Source organism: Aphelocoma coerulescens, chromosome 7, assembly GCF_041296385.1.
Source record: "Aphelocoma coerulescens isolate FSJ_1873_10779 chromosome 7, UR_Acoe_1.0, whole genome shotgun sequence".
NCBI classification, from domain to species: Eukaryota; Metazoa; Chordata; class Aves; order Passeriformes; family Corvidae; genus Aphelocoma; species Aphelocoma coerulescens.
The window spans coordinates 8,081,042-8,094,857 of record NC_091021.1 but is presented as its reverse complement, the minus strand read 5'-3'; the positions used below and the strand labels follow the sequence as shown (position 1 = coordinate 8,094,857).

The following is a 13,816-nucleotide window of genomic DNA, read 5'->3' as shown; positions in this document are numbered from 1 at the left end:
GGGGCTGCACGACACGGCCCGAATTTAGTGTCCGCGGGTCGCGGGGCCAGGGTGCCTCGAGGCGGCCGGACAAAGCCCTTGGGTTGCGGAGGACTGGGGAGGGCTCCGCGCTCCCCCACAGCGGCTGCGCCGGGCCCGGAGCGCCGCCCCGTGCCCCCGGCGGGGCGGAGCCGAGCCCGGGAGCGGGGCGGGCGAGGGGCGGCGGCGGCTGAGCGCGAAGCGGGGACACGGGCGGGGCGTCCGGCGGGGGGTTCCGGCCGCCGCTCCCCCTGGCCGGGCGGGACGAGGATCCGCGGGGATGGGGCTGAGCCCGTGACGGGAAGCGGCAGAGCGGCCAGCTCAGGCCTGCCCTGCCTGCACAGCAGCGCGCACCCCCGGGCTGTGACCCGGCCACGGACGGGCTGTGACCTCCGTTACAGCTGCAAGAGGCACCACCAGCAAGCGTGGTGAGGAACTCTCCTAACACGTAATTCAGGTAAAACAAGACATTACCTCCCAACTACTTTTTCTTAGGGTGTTAAATGTCATGTGTGGCCGTTCATAACTTCCAAAGCTCTTCAGAAAATCAGCAGAACACGTGCTTGAAAACCCTCCAGTAATACTAAATTATACAGTTCTCTTCTAGACGTAACCACCAGGTAGATTATAAACAATGAGCAGAATTGCCAAAAGCCTTTTGCAGTCAGTTAAGCACGGCCGAGCTGCGTGTCTGAGGAGCAGTTCTGCTCACTCTGGAAAGCAGCGTTTTCGAAGACTGGTTTTGGGAATAGAGACAAGCTGTGACGACACCGGCGCTGCTGTGGTGGATGAAGCTGGCTGTGTTCTTGGAGAAGCACTGCACTGTCAGAAGGATGTTCATTTACAGTAAGAATAGACTTCTCTCAAGGCTTCTGCCTCAATAACGATTTTATTGTTATTGTTACTTAGATCATCTTTATAAAAGTCTTGCCTGCTCTGTTAAGACTCAGTGGTGGGTAGGTGTGAAGATGAATCGCTTGGGCCACAGCACGTACTGCCTGAGATAGTACTAAGGGGGAGGAAAGAAATGCCATGCATTTAACAAGTTTTCTCCAGTATTTGCGTTCAAAGAGAGATTACTTCTCTAGCTTGAATAAAAGATGAAATCATTGCTAAAATCACCAAATGTCTTGACTTTTTAAAGGGAAAATTAATCAAATATAAGCATTGGTGGTTAAGAACATGAACTGACAAGTGAGGGGTTGTGAATATTAAGTTATATTGATTTGGAACAGTGTTGAGATACATTTAAAAAGCATCTGTACCAAAAAAGGGAAAGTTACATCCTTTTCTGACCTTCCACTGATAATTATGCTCTCTTCAGTGCTCTTGACAGTGCATTTGAGAATGCACTAAGGAAACAGGCAGGATATGACAAGGTTAAGAGGTGCCTGAAAACTATTTTTATGGCATTCTATCTGTTATGAAGTACCGATGCATTGTAATTCCTTGGTTTTACTAGAACAGGCGGAATAATTCCTGTGGTGGCACAGCAGCTTCACAGAGAAAACATCGATCAAGTGGTACAAGAGGCCCTCCGTGCCAGCGGCGTTTCTGTAGCCGAGCTTGCGGCTGTGGCGACTACAGTGAAACCAGGGCTTGCTCTGAGCCTGGGCGTGGGGCTGCAGTACAGCCGGAGCTTGGTCAACAGGCACCAGAAGCCTTTCATCCCCATCCATCACATGGAGGCTCATGCACTGACCATCAGGCTCACACATCACCTGGAATTTCCCTTCTTAGTTCTCCTAATCTCTGGAGGCCACTGTCTCTTGGCAGTAGCACAAGGAGTTTCAAATTTCCTCCTGCTTGGACAGTCCATCGACATCGCACCAGGTGACATGCTGGATAAGGTAATATTTTCTTTCCTCACTTTTTCTTAGTTGTTTTCTTCTTATTATTGCATTTATACTACATAATGGTAGTATTATCATTAGCCCAAGGACAGCAATTCAATGTGAGTTTTATGTAACTTTTTTTTTCTATTTTGAAGTACCATGGATTTAAGACACGAAAGACTGCTAAAAATGAACACAAAGCATCAATTGCAATGTATGTACATTAATTATATTTTAGCAAATAGGCAACAGAACCAAAACTGGTGTTGGAAGTTTCAATGATACTGATTATACAGAGAAGTTGTATTAATTTGAGAAGATTGGTAGAGGTATCTTGAAGGATGCTGTCAGGTTTAAAACAATGCATATTAAAACATTTCTTATTAATTTTAGTTTTTACAATTTGAAAAGTGGTTTGGCTTTAAGAATCTTAAGTTTTCTGGGTCCCTGAGTACAGTCTGTAAAATTGGTCACTTATGGCTTTGTTCTCAGACACAAAATTTTTAAACAGTATTTGTACATATTAATCAAAAAATTGGGGGAGTGCATGGAGTAAGAAAGAGGATTTTTGAAAGCTGAAACCAACTTTTCTCCAGTGTATCTGGTTATACAGTATGGCAGTCTCTGTGTGTTTCCTGTTGCTCGAAAATGGAGTAATTAATGTTTCCTGCAAAATTTGTCGATCCTTATGTTTGCCCAGATTGTTCTAGAATTGCATTTCTAAATACTCCAGGAAAAAAATATATCCTGCTGGGCTGGTGCTACATCTTATTCTTACCATGCCCTGTTTGTAATTTCACATTGGATTGGATTTTTTGGTGTCACATTTTACTCTGTGGACTACAGTACAGTGATGCAGTTCCAGGAGGAACTGATTCCAAGTCTGTTGTTTACCATCTCCTTAGGTAGCACGAAGATTGTCGCTAAAAAAGCACCCAGAGTGCCAGAGCATGGCTGGGGGGAAGGCCATAGAACACTTGGCTCAGACTGGGAACCAGGAACTGCTCACCTTCCGACTGCCCATGCAACACTATCGGAACTGCAGCTTCTCCTTCTCTGGACTTCAGAACCTTGTCAATAATGCCATTGTACAAAAAGAAAAAGAAGAAGGTATTTTTAGGCAGTCAGATACAAACTGAGCTTTTGGTGACCTAGACTCAGGAACCCCCTTTGATGATATATTTTTATAGGTATTCAAGAAGGTGAGATCCTGTCCTGTGTTAAGGATGTTGCTGCTGCTGTACAGCATGCGGTGGCTGTTCACATTATCCAGAGGACATACCGAGCCATGCTGTTCTGCATCAAAAACAGCATATTGCCATCAAAAAATGCCACTTTGGTGGGTATACTTTTTTTCCTTTTTATATCTGACTATATAACATCATTTGAAGATGCAGATGCCTTACTGTACTTTCTACCTTGACAGGTGGGGAAGATCTCTGAAGGTACTACATTGTTAAAATACCAGGATTGAAGTAATGGTCATATAAACATTTAGCTGGGTTTCAAGCTAGAGTGAGATTTTCTTACTATCTAATCTAACCTCCCATAACAATTTAGGCCATATAATTTGACATTGTGGTCCCCAGTACTTGTCAGCTGTTCTAGTTACAGCAGAACCATAGACTGGTTTAGCTTGGAAGGGGCCTTAAAGATCATCCAGTTCCAACCCTCCTGCCATGGGCAGGGGCACCTTCCACTAGACTGACGTGCTTCAGGAATGTCTGTTAGCATAAGCTCACTTAGCTCTTTTCTGGCATGTTTTAATCTTGAAATGCAGCATTTATTGCTGTCTTTAGAACTTCAACTGATAACCGTTTTTGAACAGGATGCTAGTTGTGTGTGACCCATCATTAGTTTTGAGTTAATGCCTTTTTTTTTTTTTGGAATGCTGTCAGGTTGTATCAGGAGGAGTTGCAAGTAATCAGTACATCCGAAAAGGTCTACAGAATTTGGCAGATGCAAATGATTTTGCTTTGCTGTGTCCTCCTCCAAGACTCTGCACTGATAACGGTGTTATGATTGCATGGTAAGATTTGTTTCTCTTTGTACGTGCTCCTGTAATGTTGTTTAAAGTTGACAGGAACCAGAGGACTCAGTCAGGAACCTCTCTGTGTGCTGACTGAACCCTGTGCTCGTATTCAGAGTTATACAGAGTTATACAGTGACAACACTGTAATGTAACTGCTTTCTTGCTCAGGAATGGCATTGAAAGGTTACGTGCAGGACTGGGGGTTCTACACAGTACCGATGGCATCCGCTACGAACCAAGGTAAGGGACTGCAGTCCCAGTCTCTTTCCTCACTGCTCGCTGTGGGCAGTGAAAGGGGAAGAGGTCATGATAAAGAGGCACAAGCTGCTGAGGAGTGACTTTGCAGCACATACAAATTTTAAAAGTTACGTTCCAAGGCAGTTGTTAAATACAAACGATCATGGCTGGCATTTTTGTTCATTTTGGCTCAGAAACTTAATTTACCATATATCGCAACAGTTCTATGTGTTTTCCTACTATGGTTGTGTAGATCTTAGGCTTAAGGCCAAACAAAATGCTGATATTTCAAAAGTACCAGCTGATCTTAAACTTGGGATTCTTTTCAGGTTTTTTCCCTTTCCCTTTTCAGAAAAACAGACTTGATGGGTTCAATACAAAAAAAAAGTATCAATTTTCACATGAAAAATGATAAAATATCCTACTTCAAAAATAATTTGCTGTATATATTTCAGTGAATAAAAGACCAAGGTTAACGTCCTGTAGAAAATACATTATTTAAGATTGTCCTAGGAGATACCTGTGAATCTCTAGTGTGTCTTGCATTCATCAGTGAGATATAAAATAAATTATCAACTAAAATCAGAATCTAAATAAAACAGCCCCAGAAGATGGCTTTGAAATCACAACTGTGTTTCTAGAGTTTGGAATGGCTACAAATGCAAGCATTTCCTTAGTGTAAAGATGTTTCCAGGTACAGCTTCAGACAGATCATTTTAATGGTCAGTCTTAGAAGTGCAGGGAATGTACTGAAATACTTCGACTCTTGTGCCAATTGTAAAAAACGTCTGTGAAGCTGTACATCTGTGTGCTATGGCAATGATGATGTTAATTTTTAACAAATTCTTAATTTTGTTTTCTAGAGCTCCCCTTGGAATTGATATTTCAAAGAGAGTTGAAGAAGATTCCATCAAGGTGCCAAAATTAAAAAAGATACGATGGTTGGCATCTTAAAAAGTAACTTAATAAATGCAACTATAACTTGTTCAGTAAGAACTGTTTCAATGCTGTTACGTTTAGTGACTGCACTTGGATTACAAGTGTTGACAATCACCCATCAGAGAAACAAATGCTGTGTGCTATCACCAAAGTGACTCCAGTTACTATGCCACACTAAGCATTCTCAGTATTAAAACAACAAAAAAAAATAAAAGCGCAGGATGCATTCATGGTGAGTCTCTTGTTCACATACACAAGTACAACTATGATTTTTAATAATTATGTCCAAGTGTGTAAAAAAAACTAGACTGAACATTCTAAGAAAACTTCATGAAGATTTACTGAATTTGCATATAGAATAAGTGCAATATCTCAAAATACAGCTTTATAATTCATCTACTGAAAGTAACTTCAGTCTGCTGCATGTGTCAGATGCTTTTTCACTGTTGCTCTCTAGTTTTGCAATCCGAGATCCAAACTGTACAGCCCTTTTTGGCAAAACAGTCGAGGCTGTCAGGCCCAACTCCTTGGCTGCAAGGCGCAGAATCAGTTTCTCACCGATCCCTCGAGGTAAAGTCAAATCAGCTTTTTCTGAGACAGGCAGAGAATTGAGGAATGAAACAACATCTTCATCAAGAAAAGGAAACCTGAAAGAGATACAGGTGGGGAAGGGCCCTTTAAAAATTTCATAGGAATAGTCTTGGTTTTCCTCTTTACCACATGCAAAGACTGTGTGAAACTACACCATAAATTTGAAACAAAAAGATTTACATAACAAATTCTGATATCATTCTGAATTTCAGGCATTCACACCTAATCACATGCATGGTTAAGAGCACTGTACATCCACCACTGCAAGTGTTCTTGTGCTGAACTGAAAATGTGCGGCTACGAATGGATTTGGAAAAACTCTGGCACAAAGATCACATGAAAAAACCTTTCATGCACCTGAGTGGCCTCTGCTACTGGTAACACCTAAGGAATTTTTTGCAAGTTAAGGGTAGCATGGAGGAAGTAGATACAAATAAAATGATTCTTCAACTCTTCAGATTTAACAGCCAGGAAATGTGGTGGATATTGACTGTGCCTTTACTGCATGGACAGGAATACACAACTTCTGTTACATAGTCATTCTCCAAAAACACTCACCAAAGGTCCACACCAGAACACTTCAAAGTTGTGCAAAAGACTGTTTAGCTTACAATTATAAAACCAGCTTAAATTTCCCTATTTCAACATCTGTTGCTGCTTCTTAAAACTAGATGGAAATCAAGTTGCTGAATTTCCTTAAGTAACTCTTCCACAGTATACTACAGACCACTTTTTAAAAAAACAAAACCAACAACTCCACAACACAGTACACATTAACAAAACTGCAGCAGAATTAGACAATAAAACACAGAAGTTTCAATTAAGATTTTGTTAGGAGTGTTAAAAACTGCATCTAACTGGCAAAACCAGTTTTGCTCCATGTTAAAACAGTAATACCTGGCTTCTTTTCCATGATCACCGATGATCCTGTCATCTCTACCAAGATTTCGAGAAGAAATGCGACCTAACTCCATTTCAAGTTCTTTATTAAGACCCTCTAGGCCATCTTTTCTGAAGCAAACACGATGTCGAGAATACCCAGCAAGCTGCTCATCTGCTCCAATTCCTGTAAGCACAACCTATGAAAACAGAATATAAGAAAACTTAGAGTCTATGCAAGTTAATATGTAACAGATCTTAAATGTTTAACTGCATCTTAAGGAGAAAAATTTTAATACACATCTTCTAAAGATATTACCTATCAGGATGAGCAGTGCCTTACACATTCACAAAGCCTGAAGTAATTCCCAGTAAAGTCACTGGTAACTTGAATCATGTTCACAATCAGACATAAAAGTACAGACAAACACTGCTAGTGGAGCAAAGAAAAAACATCAAAATAACGTCATATGTATCATATACACCAGTATATTTGAAGAATGTCTTTGTTCGATTCTATGATAATAAACAGCATTTGTTGAACACCAGCCTTTAAAAATTATTGCCAAAGATTATGTCATATGTTGTAAATAGTCACCTAAATGTACACCCAGAGTACTATTACTTTACCAGCTAGTGGGTTAGTAACAACTACATTACACAAAGTAAAAATGGCTTACACTACTCAGTAAGTACAGTAAAATGTTATCAAGAGAAAAAACACTATTACATCTGGCCCATTACTGTGCCTTCAACAGCTGAAATTAAACAGTTCATTCTTCCCTACACAAACCATCAGGAATAGAGAAGTGAGAAATCAGAATCAAAAATTATAGATGGTGGTTATTTTTTTCCTATTCATATTATTGCATATCCAAGTTCACTGAAAAGCCATGCACACTACATGACGAACTGAATGTGATTTTTAACTCTAGAATTACAAAAATTCTGTCATTATAGAACTATTCTACATCCTGACACTGAATTTCAGAAGCCTTATAAATAGCAAAACATCCCAGCTGATTTCTGAATCAACAAAACTGTTTTTACATTCAGAGGTCAAACATAAGGCAGAAAACAAAACAGAAAAACCCAGTACCTTTGCAGGACTTTTATATGGTTTCAGTCCTTCTCCTTGGTTACTAATAAAACCCTCTCCTCTGGAAGCAAACCAAATTGCACAGCCAATACTGTCATCTAAGACTGTATCCAGTGGATAGATTAGGTAATGAATGCGTTGTTTTCTCATTTTTTTCAATTCCTCTAGTGTTACATTAATTTCCACAAAGTTCCAGGTTCTTGAAGGGTTAATGGCTTCTAATTCCTTCAGTCCTGCCCTACCAGTGATTCTGTCAGGAACATCAAAGCAAGATAAATGAGTACCAGTGTCAGCATCAAGATCCTGACAGCTTTCTTGAGGACAAAGCAAATCAAGCTGTACTTCATGGCTGGTATGTCTTTTAGTGGTACCCTTGTGCTTAGCTTGCTCTTTCATCATGAAAGCTACATTGAGAAGATCAATTGGCTCCTCCAAAGGCACATGTTTATCAGCCAGGGCTGCAATAACCATAGAATCAATGCCACCAGAAAAAAGCACTGCAACATGTGCTTCCTTATGAGACATGCTTGGAACTTCCCTTGTTTTCTGATCTCGATCTCTGAAGAGACATAGAACTCGCCTCTTGACTGCTTCATTTAAAACATCAATAAACTGACAGGCTAATTTTTTCTTGTGCTCCTCTGCAAGAAATTCTTGAAGGGTTTCTACAGAAACCACACAGTTAATGTTGCTAAAATTAGAGTCTGGACACACACCTGAAGCCTGAGAAACTGTTTTATTTAAGGGGATAACTGGTGCCCTAAGACACAGCTTTGATTCATTCCCCACAAGACGTACATGGTTTGGTAAGTCTTTTGACACTTGGTCAAGAACATTAATGCATGTTTTTTCTACTGCTTTCTCTCTGCAGCTGTACTTCCATGGAAACAATGTTAAAGACAAAGATTTAGTTGTTGCGCAAGCTTTGAGATCAATTTTGAAAATTCCAGATGCTGGGACTTCTTGCCATTGGCTGCCTGATTCAGAACAACCACTTACAGATGTGAGACAGAAAGCACTGTCAACCTCATTACTGAATTGCCAAAGCAAACTACGACGACCAAAATAATCTCTGCCAAACCATAAATTGTGTCTGGGTGCTTCATAATAAATAAAAGACCAGGGACCCTGCAGTGATGAGAAGAGTGACAAAATGTCCATTTCACTGCTGCATAAAGCCAGATGATGAAACATTACTTCAGTATCATTCTCTAGGTCTCCTACATGCACTCCATTGAAAATTTCTCCATTCCAAAGGAAAATATTGCTATTGGCATCTTCCAGAGGCTGAGGAGTCACCAGTCCCCTCAAGTGTAGTACATGGCCTGAAAACAGACATTCGTAAGAGAGATCAGACACAGTTTTTATCAACTGTTTACTACTGTCTGGTCCTCGTCTTCTCAGATGGCAGAGGATGTCTTCACTAAGGAAATCACAAATCGCACGCTGGCTGCACAAGGTAACAACACAGCAAATACCACACATTGCAACAGGGAATTCACAGGAACTACTTCTTGATTTTAGCCTTTTCTGAATTTTCCAGCTCCTGATGTGCCTTCTTTAACTCATCTAACGTATCTGTGTAAGACAAAATTATACAAATAATCATTTTCATAAACGAGAAAGTTTACGTGTAGATAAGTTTAAGAGTATATCTACAAAGTCAGTAATTCCAGCCACTTGATCAATTTAAGTGATAAACATAAAACACTAATTAACCAAAGTGCTATGTTTGTGTTCCATCATTACCAACACAAGCTATATAAGCTTACTGTAGCATGTTCCTCTTTAATTATACAAGAATGATGATTTTTTTTCTTCCACAGAAAGCCACAGTGCAATAGGGGAATGGCCAACTCCCACCTATATAATCAGTATGACTTAAACATTTGTAGTAAGAAGAGGGAACTGACAATTAAAATGGCAACACTATTAATGCAAATCAAAGCAAAGAGAAGTAGCAATTCTTCACTCCAGAGAATTAAATTTATACTTCTAAATTTATACTCTTCTAATTCTTGTTCCATCATCACCTCTAATATCCATTCTCCTATTACCTGTATTTGACACACAGCTGCCAGTTTCTCATTTTAACATATCTCTGAAATCAGCTACAAATACAGCTTTTAAATATTCAACTATTTGAGATGCTTTTACACTGCAAACTTACTTTTGCATTGAGACAGTGTTTCTGTTCGGTCTGCAAGGAAGAATATGTTGCTATTGGGTTGCTGCTTATAAACTTTCTGTAAAACAAAACCCACACTGTATTAAGTCAAATCAGCAGATTCTGGAACCACATTGCAGCAGGAGCTGGTGTGGGTCCAAAGAGACACTCCTGGTATAAAAGTGAAGGAGTAAGTTTTGCCCTGCCAACACCAACATTCTAATGCTGTACCATCAAAAGCATTTAACTCTCAACCCAAGACAATTCTGAATTTCTCTTTTCCTCATCCACAAGGGATCACATTCTATTTTAAACAATGCACAGAAGAATTAAGAACACTTCATGAATCCTTGTGATCAACTCAAACATCTTAATGAAATAACTCAAAACATAAAAAAAGAAGAAATCCCAACAACATACTGTGTTACACTGCACAAGTACACACAATCAAATCATTTGCAGGACAAATTGTTCTGGGAACAGCAGACCACATGTGTATTAAAATCTGTATTAAAACAAACTAAAGTCAGCATGTTCTGATTTTGTTTCCCTTCTTGTCTCTATTTTATTTCTCTGCTAAAATGAAATAGTCAAAAGCAAATCTGTAAAATCTTACCCGGTTCTTCTTCAAATTAGAAAGCTCGTCGACTACAACCTTCTGCTCTTTAATCTGAAAGGCAAAAGATGCATTTGAATTTAATGATAAATACAAGCCATCATATTACAATCCTAGTGGTGAGCATGTCTACTGATATTTTAAGACAGCAACATGCCTGTGTAGCTGCTGTTCTCCAAATGAATCACTGAAGACAAAGTAAATATAAAAGTTACATACTTCTCTAGAAACAGGTTATCTTGCATGCATTGGTATTTCTCCTGCCCTCAAAAGCCTCTGGGAAGCCAGAGTACCTACAGCTATTTATAATCAGAGAGCACATTTATCCCCCTCAGAAGAGAAGAAAACATGTACACAACTAATACAACATCAAATAACTTTAGAAAACAAAATTCAGCATAATATCAAAAATACACTTTATAGTCACAGGCATGCTCCAGATTCAAAATGAAATGAATGAAAACCCAAATACTCTAGAACTGTATTAGGAGCAATGGGAACCTTTCTGTTGCTCTGGATTTTTACCTTAACTTCATTAGTGGGATTTACCACTCTGTTCTGCACTAAGAGATGTGGCAGATATTCCCATTTTCTTTTACAATGACAGCTGTGAATGCTAAAGAGTAATCAGGACTATTGCAAAAGCCAAAAACTACAACAAAATCTGTTCAGAGGGCACAATGCTTTTTGTTAGAAGCAAACAATATGGGTTTCTCTGTTCTTCCTTTGTACCTCCTAGAATTGGTGTAACAATAGGAAGCTGCCACAGAACGAGGTCAGCCAAACTGAATACAGCACACTGGAAGTACAACTTTTCCAGCAGCTACATTAATGTCTTATATCTACAACACCAACAGGCAAAGCAGCAGTGCCATCCTCTTCAATGGATGCCACTTAGGCACAACAGAAGTGACAATCTGTAGCTCTGTGATGCCCCAGCTTTGCAGCTTCCCAGGCAATCAAAAACATCACTGGCTCTATACAACATGGCAGGGACACCTCCCTAGATGTGGTTGCTCCAGGCTTTATCCAACCTGGCCTTGAACACTTCCAGGGTTGGGGCATCCACAGCTTCTCTGGGCAACCTGTGCCAGTGCCTCACCATCCTCACAGTATAGAATTTCTGCCTAGTATCTAACCCAAATCTGCCCTCTTTCAATTTGTACCCATTACTCCCTGTCTTACCACTACAGTTCCTGCTGAAGGGCCCCTGTCTGGCTTCCCCTTAGGCCCTCTTGGAACACTGGAAGGTTGCTATGAGATTTTTTGGAGTGAAAGCAGTTCCACATTGCTTGGCAGATTGCATACTGAGCAAAGCTACGGGCACCAGGGAAGAGGGAGCAGATGCACAAGGAGCACCAGCCTCTGCGGCTGAAATCCTTTGGGACATTTTGGGCAGATAAAGCTGAAGTAGGTACTACAGGGAAGCCATATGAGAAGCAGCTGAGGACGCTTGGTTTGTTCAGCCTGGAGGAGACTGAATGGAAACCTCACAGCAGTCTACAAGTTCCTCAGGAGGGGAAGTGGAGGGGCAGACACTGCTTTCGTCTCCCTGGTGACCAGTGACAGTACCACAGGGAACGGCCTGGAGCTGGGTCAGAGGATGTTTAGGTTGGATATCAGGAAAAGGTTTTTCACCCAGAGGGTGGTTGGGCACTGAACTCCCCAGGGAAGTGGTCACAGCACCAAGCCTGACAGAGTTCAAACAGTTTTTGGATAACGCTCTCAGGCACATGCTGTGATTCTTGGGGTGTCCTGCACAGAGCGGGAATTGGACTCGATCATTGGGAGTCTCTTGCAACTCACGTTACTCTACCATTCTATGAGAAAAATCTCACTGCGCCTCACTTGATATTTCAAGCTCAACTTGAAGCAGTAAAACCCAAAATGCCAATCTGGCAAGCGAGCTATTAGCGAGGCGACACGGGCTCGCTACACGCGGGGCGCTCTCGGGGCCCGACGGCACAAGCCCGGGCACAAGAGCCCCAGCCCCCGACAGCACCCGCCCTCCTCTTCCTCACGCTGCTCGCACCCGAGGCGACAGACTCCGGGGGCTGCCCGCGCCTCGGCCCAGACCCCGGCAACAGGGCCCCACGTAGCCGCCTCCGCTCACCCGCCGGCTCAGCTCCTCCTTTTGGCGCAGCGCCGCGCTCTCCCCATCCTCCTGCCGCGGCAGGAGGCCCGACATGGCCCCGGCGGGCAGCGGGCGCTCAAACGCGACAGCGGCGACAGCCCCACGCGTCCCGACGCACAGCCGCTACGGCCGGCCGCAACAGCGCGCCTGCGCGCGGGCGGGGCCGCGCGGAACGCCACCAATCAGCAGCCGCGGCCGAGCACGCGCAAGGGCGCGAGCCGATGGCGGGAGTGCTGAGGGGGCTCGCGCCCCCGCCCGGAGAAAGCCAGAACTGCGCCGGGTGCCCCGGGCGGGACAGAGTTCCCGGGAGCCGTGTCCGGGACAGGCCCAAGTTAAAATGTTTGGAATGAGGCTTGGAAACTGTGCCCCTTGTGGAGTGTGCCGGAACACCCGGAAGAGGAAAGGAGCCGGCTTGGTGTGGTGTGACCCCGGGCTGTTGTCGGGCAGCGGGCTGTCAAACCCTTTTAAGCGGTTTGCTTGAAGGTATTACAGGAGAGATATGAATCATACACTGTTTACAGATATTAGGATCATATATTTCACTGTGTTAATTATTAGGACTTGTTTCTACAAGAAAGATACAGAGGGACTTTTTAGAACAGGACAAGGGGGAACGGATTTAAACTGAGAGAGGGCAGGTTTAGATTAGATACTTGATGGAAATTGTTTACACGGAGGGGGTCAGTGAGACACTCGCACAGGTTGGCTGTGGCAGCTCCATCCCTGGAAGTGTTCAAGGCCAGGTTGCACAGAGCTTTGAGCCACCTGGTCTAGTCCCTGCCTACGGCAGGGGGTGAAACGAGATGACCTTTAAGGTCTCTTCCAACCCAAACCATTCTATGATTCTATGAGTTTTTTATTATATAAGATGGATGTTTAAGACCATCCACCTAAGATGATCTTAGCATTTCTCCATCTCTTCCATTCTACTATAGATATGACACAGTGAGGCATGTGTCTACCTGTCTTTATAAATACATTATTGTCTTATTTTTATCCCTCTTCTTCTTTTTAAACATTGAATAATTATTCTAAACACTCAAGCATAATCCAAACTTACAGTCTGCTCAGTTGTTGGATTTTATGAGATTTCTATCCCACTTGTGGTCTTTGTGGTACTGACTGCAGTGCAAATAAAGTTCAAATCTTCACGAACCATATGAAATATTTGCAACTTTAGCAAGAGAGGTAAGAGTGTTGACTTTTTTTGCTTTATGGCTCACATAATCATACATATTATATATTTTGATAATATTTAGAGTTTGTGAG

At 42.1% G+C, this 13,816-nt stretch overlaps 3 protein-coding genes across 4 annotated transcripts; 1 reads left to right on the top strand and 2 right to left on the bottom strand.

The window, feature by feature from the left end:
* The first annotated feature begins 208 nt into the window (after nucleotides 1-208).
* Nucleotides 209-5,291, top strand: OSGEPL1 (O-sialoglycoprotein endopeptidase like 1). Of its 2 annotated transcripts, none has more exons than XM_069021960.1 (8): nucleotides 209-475; nucleotides 626-864; nucleotides 1,481-1,868; nucleotides 2,759-2,963; nucleotides 3,044-3,192; nucleotides 3,752-3,882; nucleotides 4,054-4,125; nucleotides 4,986-5,291. In XM_069021960.1, the coding sequence occupies exons 2-8, from the start codon at nucleotides 653-655 to the stop codon at nucleotides 5,074-5,076; spliced, it is 1,248 nt and encodes a 415-aa protein (XP_068878061.1). In that variant the 5' UTR covers nucleotides 209-475; nucleotides 626-652; the 3' UTR covers nucleotides 5,077-5,291. The 2 variants fall into 2 exon arrangements, with proteins under 2 accessions (XP_068878061.1, XP_068878059.1); XM_069021958.1 differs by having other exon boundaries at nucleotides 615-864.
* An 85-nt stretch (nucleotides 5,292-5,376) lies between these two features.
* Nucleotides 5,377-9,115, bottom strand: ASNSD1 (asparagine synthetase domain containing 1). The gene is made up of 3 exons (XM_069021957.1): nucleotides 7,631-9,115; nucleotides 6,550-6,731; nucleotides 5,377-5,708 (listed from the first exon to the last, which is right to left on the bottom strand). Exons 1-3 carry the CDS (start codon nucleotides 9,113-9,115, stop codon nucleotides 5,447-5,449), a joined length of 1,929 nt encoding a protein of 642 aa, XP_068878058.1. The 3' UTR covers nucleotides 5,377-5,446.
* Nucleotides 9,116-9,118: 3 nt separating this feature from the next.
* On the bottom strand, nucleotides 9,119-12,699 carry ASDURF (ASNSD1 upstream open reading frame). The gene is made up of 4 exons (XM_069021964.1): nucleotides 12,527-12,699; nucleotides 10,414-10,467; nucleotides 9,801-9,876; nucleotides 9,119-9,208 (listed from the first exon to the last, which is right to left on the bottom strand). Exons 1-4 carry the CDS (start codon nucleotides 12,599-12,601, stop codon nucleotides 9,138-9,140), a joined length of 276 nt encoding a protein of 91 aa, XP_068878065.1. The 5' UTR covers nucleotides 12,602-12,699; the 3' UTR covers nucleotides 9,119-9,137.
* Between the last annotated feature and the right edge of the window lie 1,117 nt (nucleotides 12,700-13,816).

Bases quoted from the DNA above. Each gene is read 5' to 3' on its own strand.
- OSGEPL1 (XM_069021960.1), top strand. From the start codon at position 653: ATGAGCAGAATTGCCAAAAGCCTTTTGCAGTCAGTTAAGCACGGCCGA. The intron at 2,964-3,043 runs GTATTTTTAGGC...ATATTTTTATAG, and splicing joins ACAAAAAGAAAAAGAAGAAG to GTATTCAAGAAGGTGAGATC. The intron at 4,126-4,985 runs GTAAGGGACTGC...TTTGTTTTCTAG, and splicing joins GGCATCCGCTACGAACCAAG to AGCTCCCCTTGGAATTGATA.
- ASNSD1 (XM_069021957.1), bottom strand. From the start codon at position 9,115: ATGTGTGGTATTTGCTGTGTTGTTACCTTGTGCAGCCAGCGTGCGATT. The intron at 6,732-7,630 runs GTACTGGGTTTT...CTGTTTTCATAG, and splicing joins CATATAAAAGTCCTGCAAAG to GTTGTGCTTACAGGAATTGG. The intron at 5,709-6,549 runs GTATTACTGTTT...TATCTCTTTCAG, and splicing joins GATCATGGAAAAGAAGCCAG to GTTTCCTTTTCTTGATGAAG.
- ASDURF (XM_069021964.1), bottom strand. From the start codon at position 12,601: ATGTCGGGCCTCCTGCCGCGGCAGGAGGATGGGGAGAGCGCGGCGCTG. The intron at 10,468-12,526 runs GTGAGCGGAGGC...TTTGCCTTTCAG, and splicing joins AGGAGGAGCTGAGCCGGCGG to ATTAAAGAGCAGAAGGTTGT. The intron at 9,209-9,800 runs GTAAGTTTGCAG...TGTCTTACACAG, and splicing joins AACACTGTCTCAATGCAAAA to ATACGTTAGATGAGTTAAAG.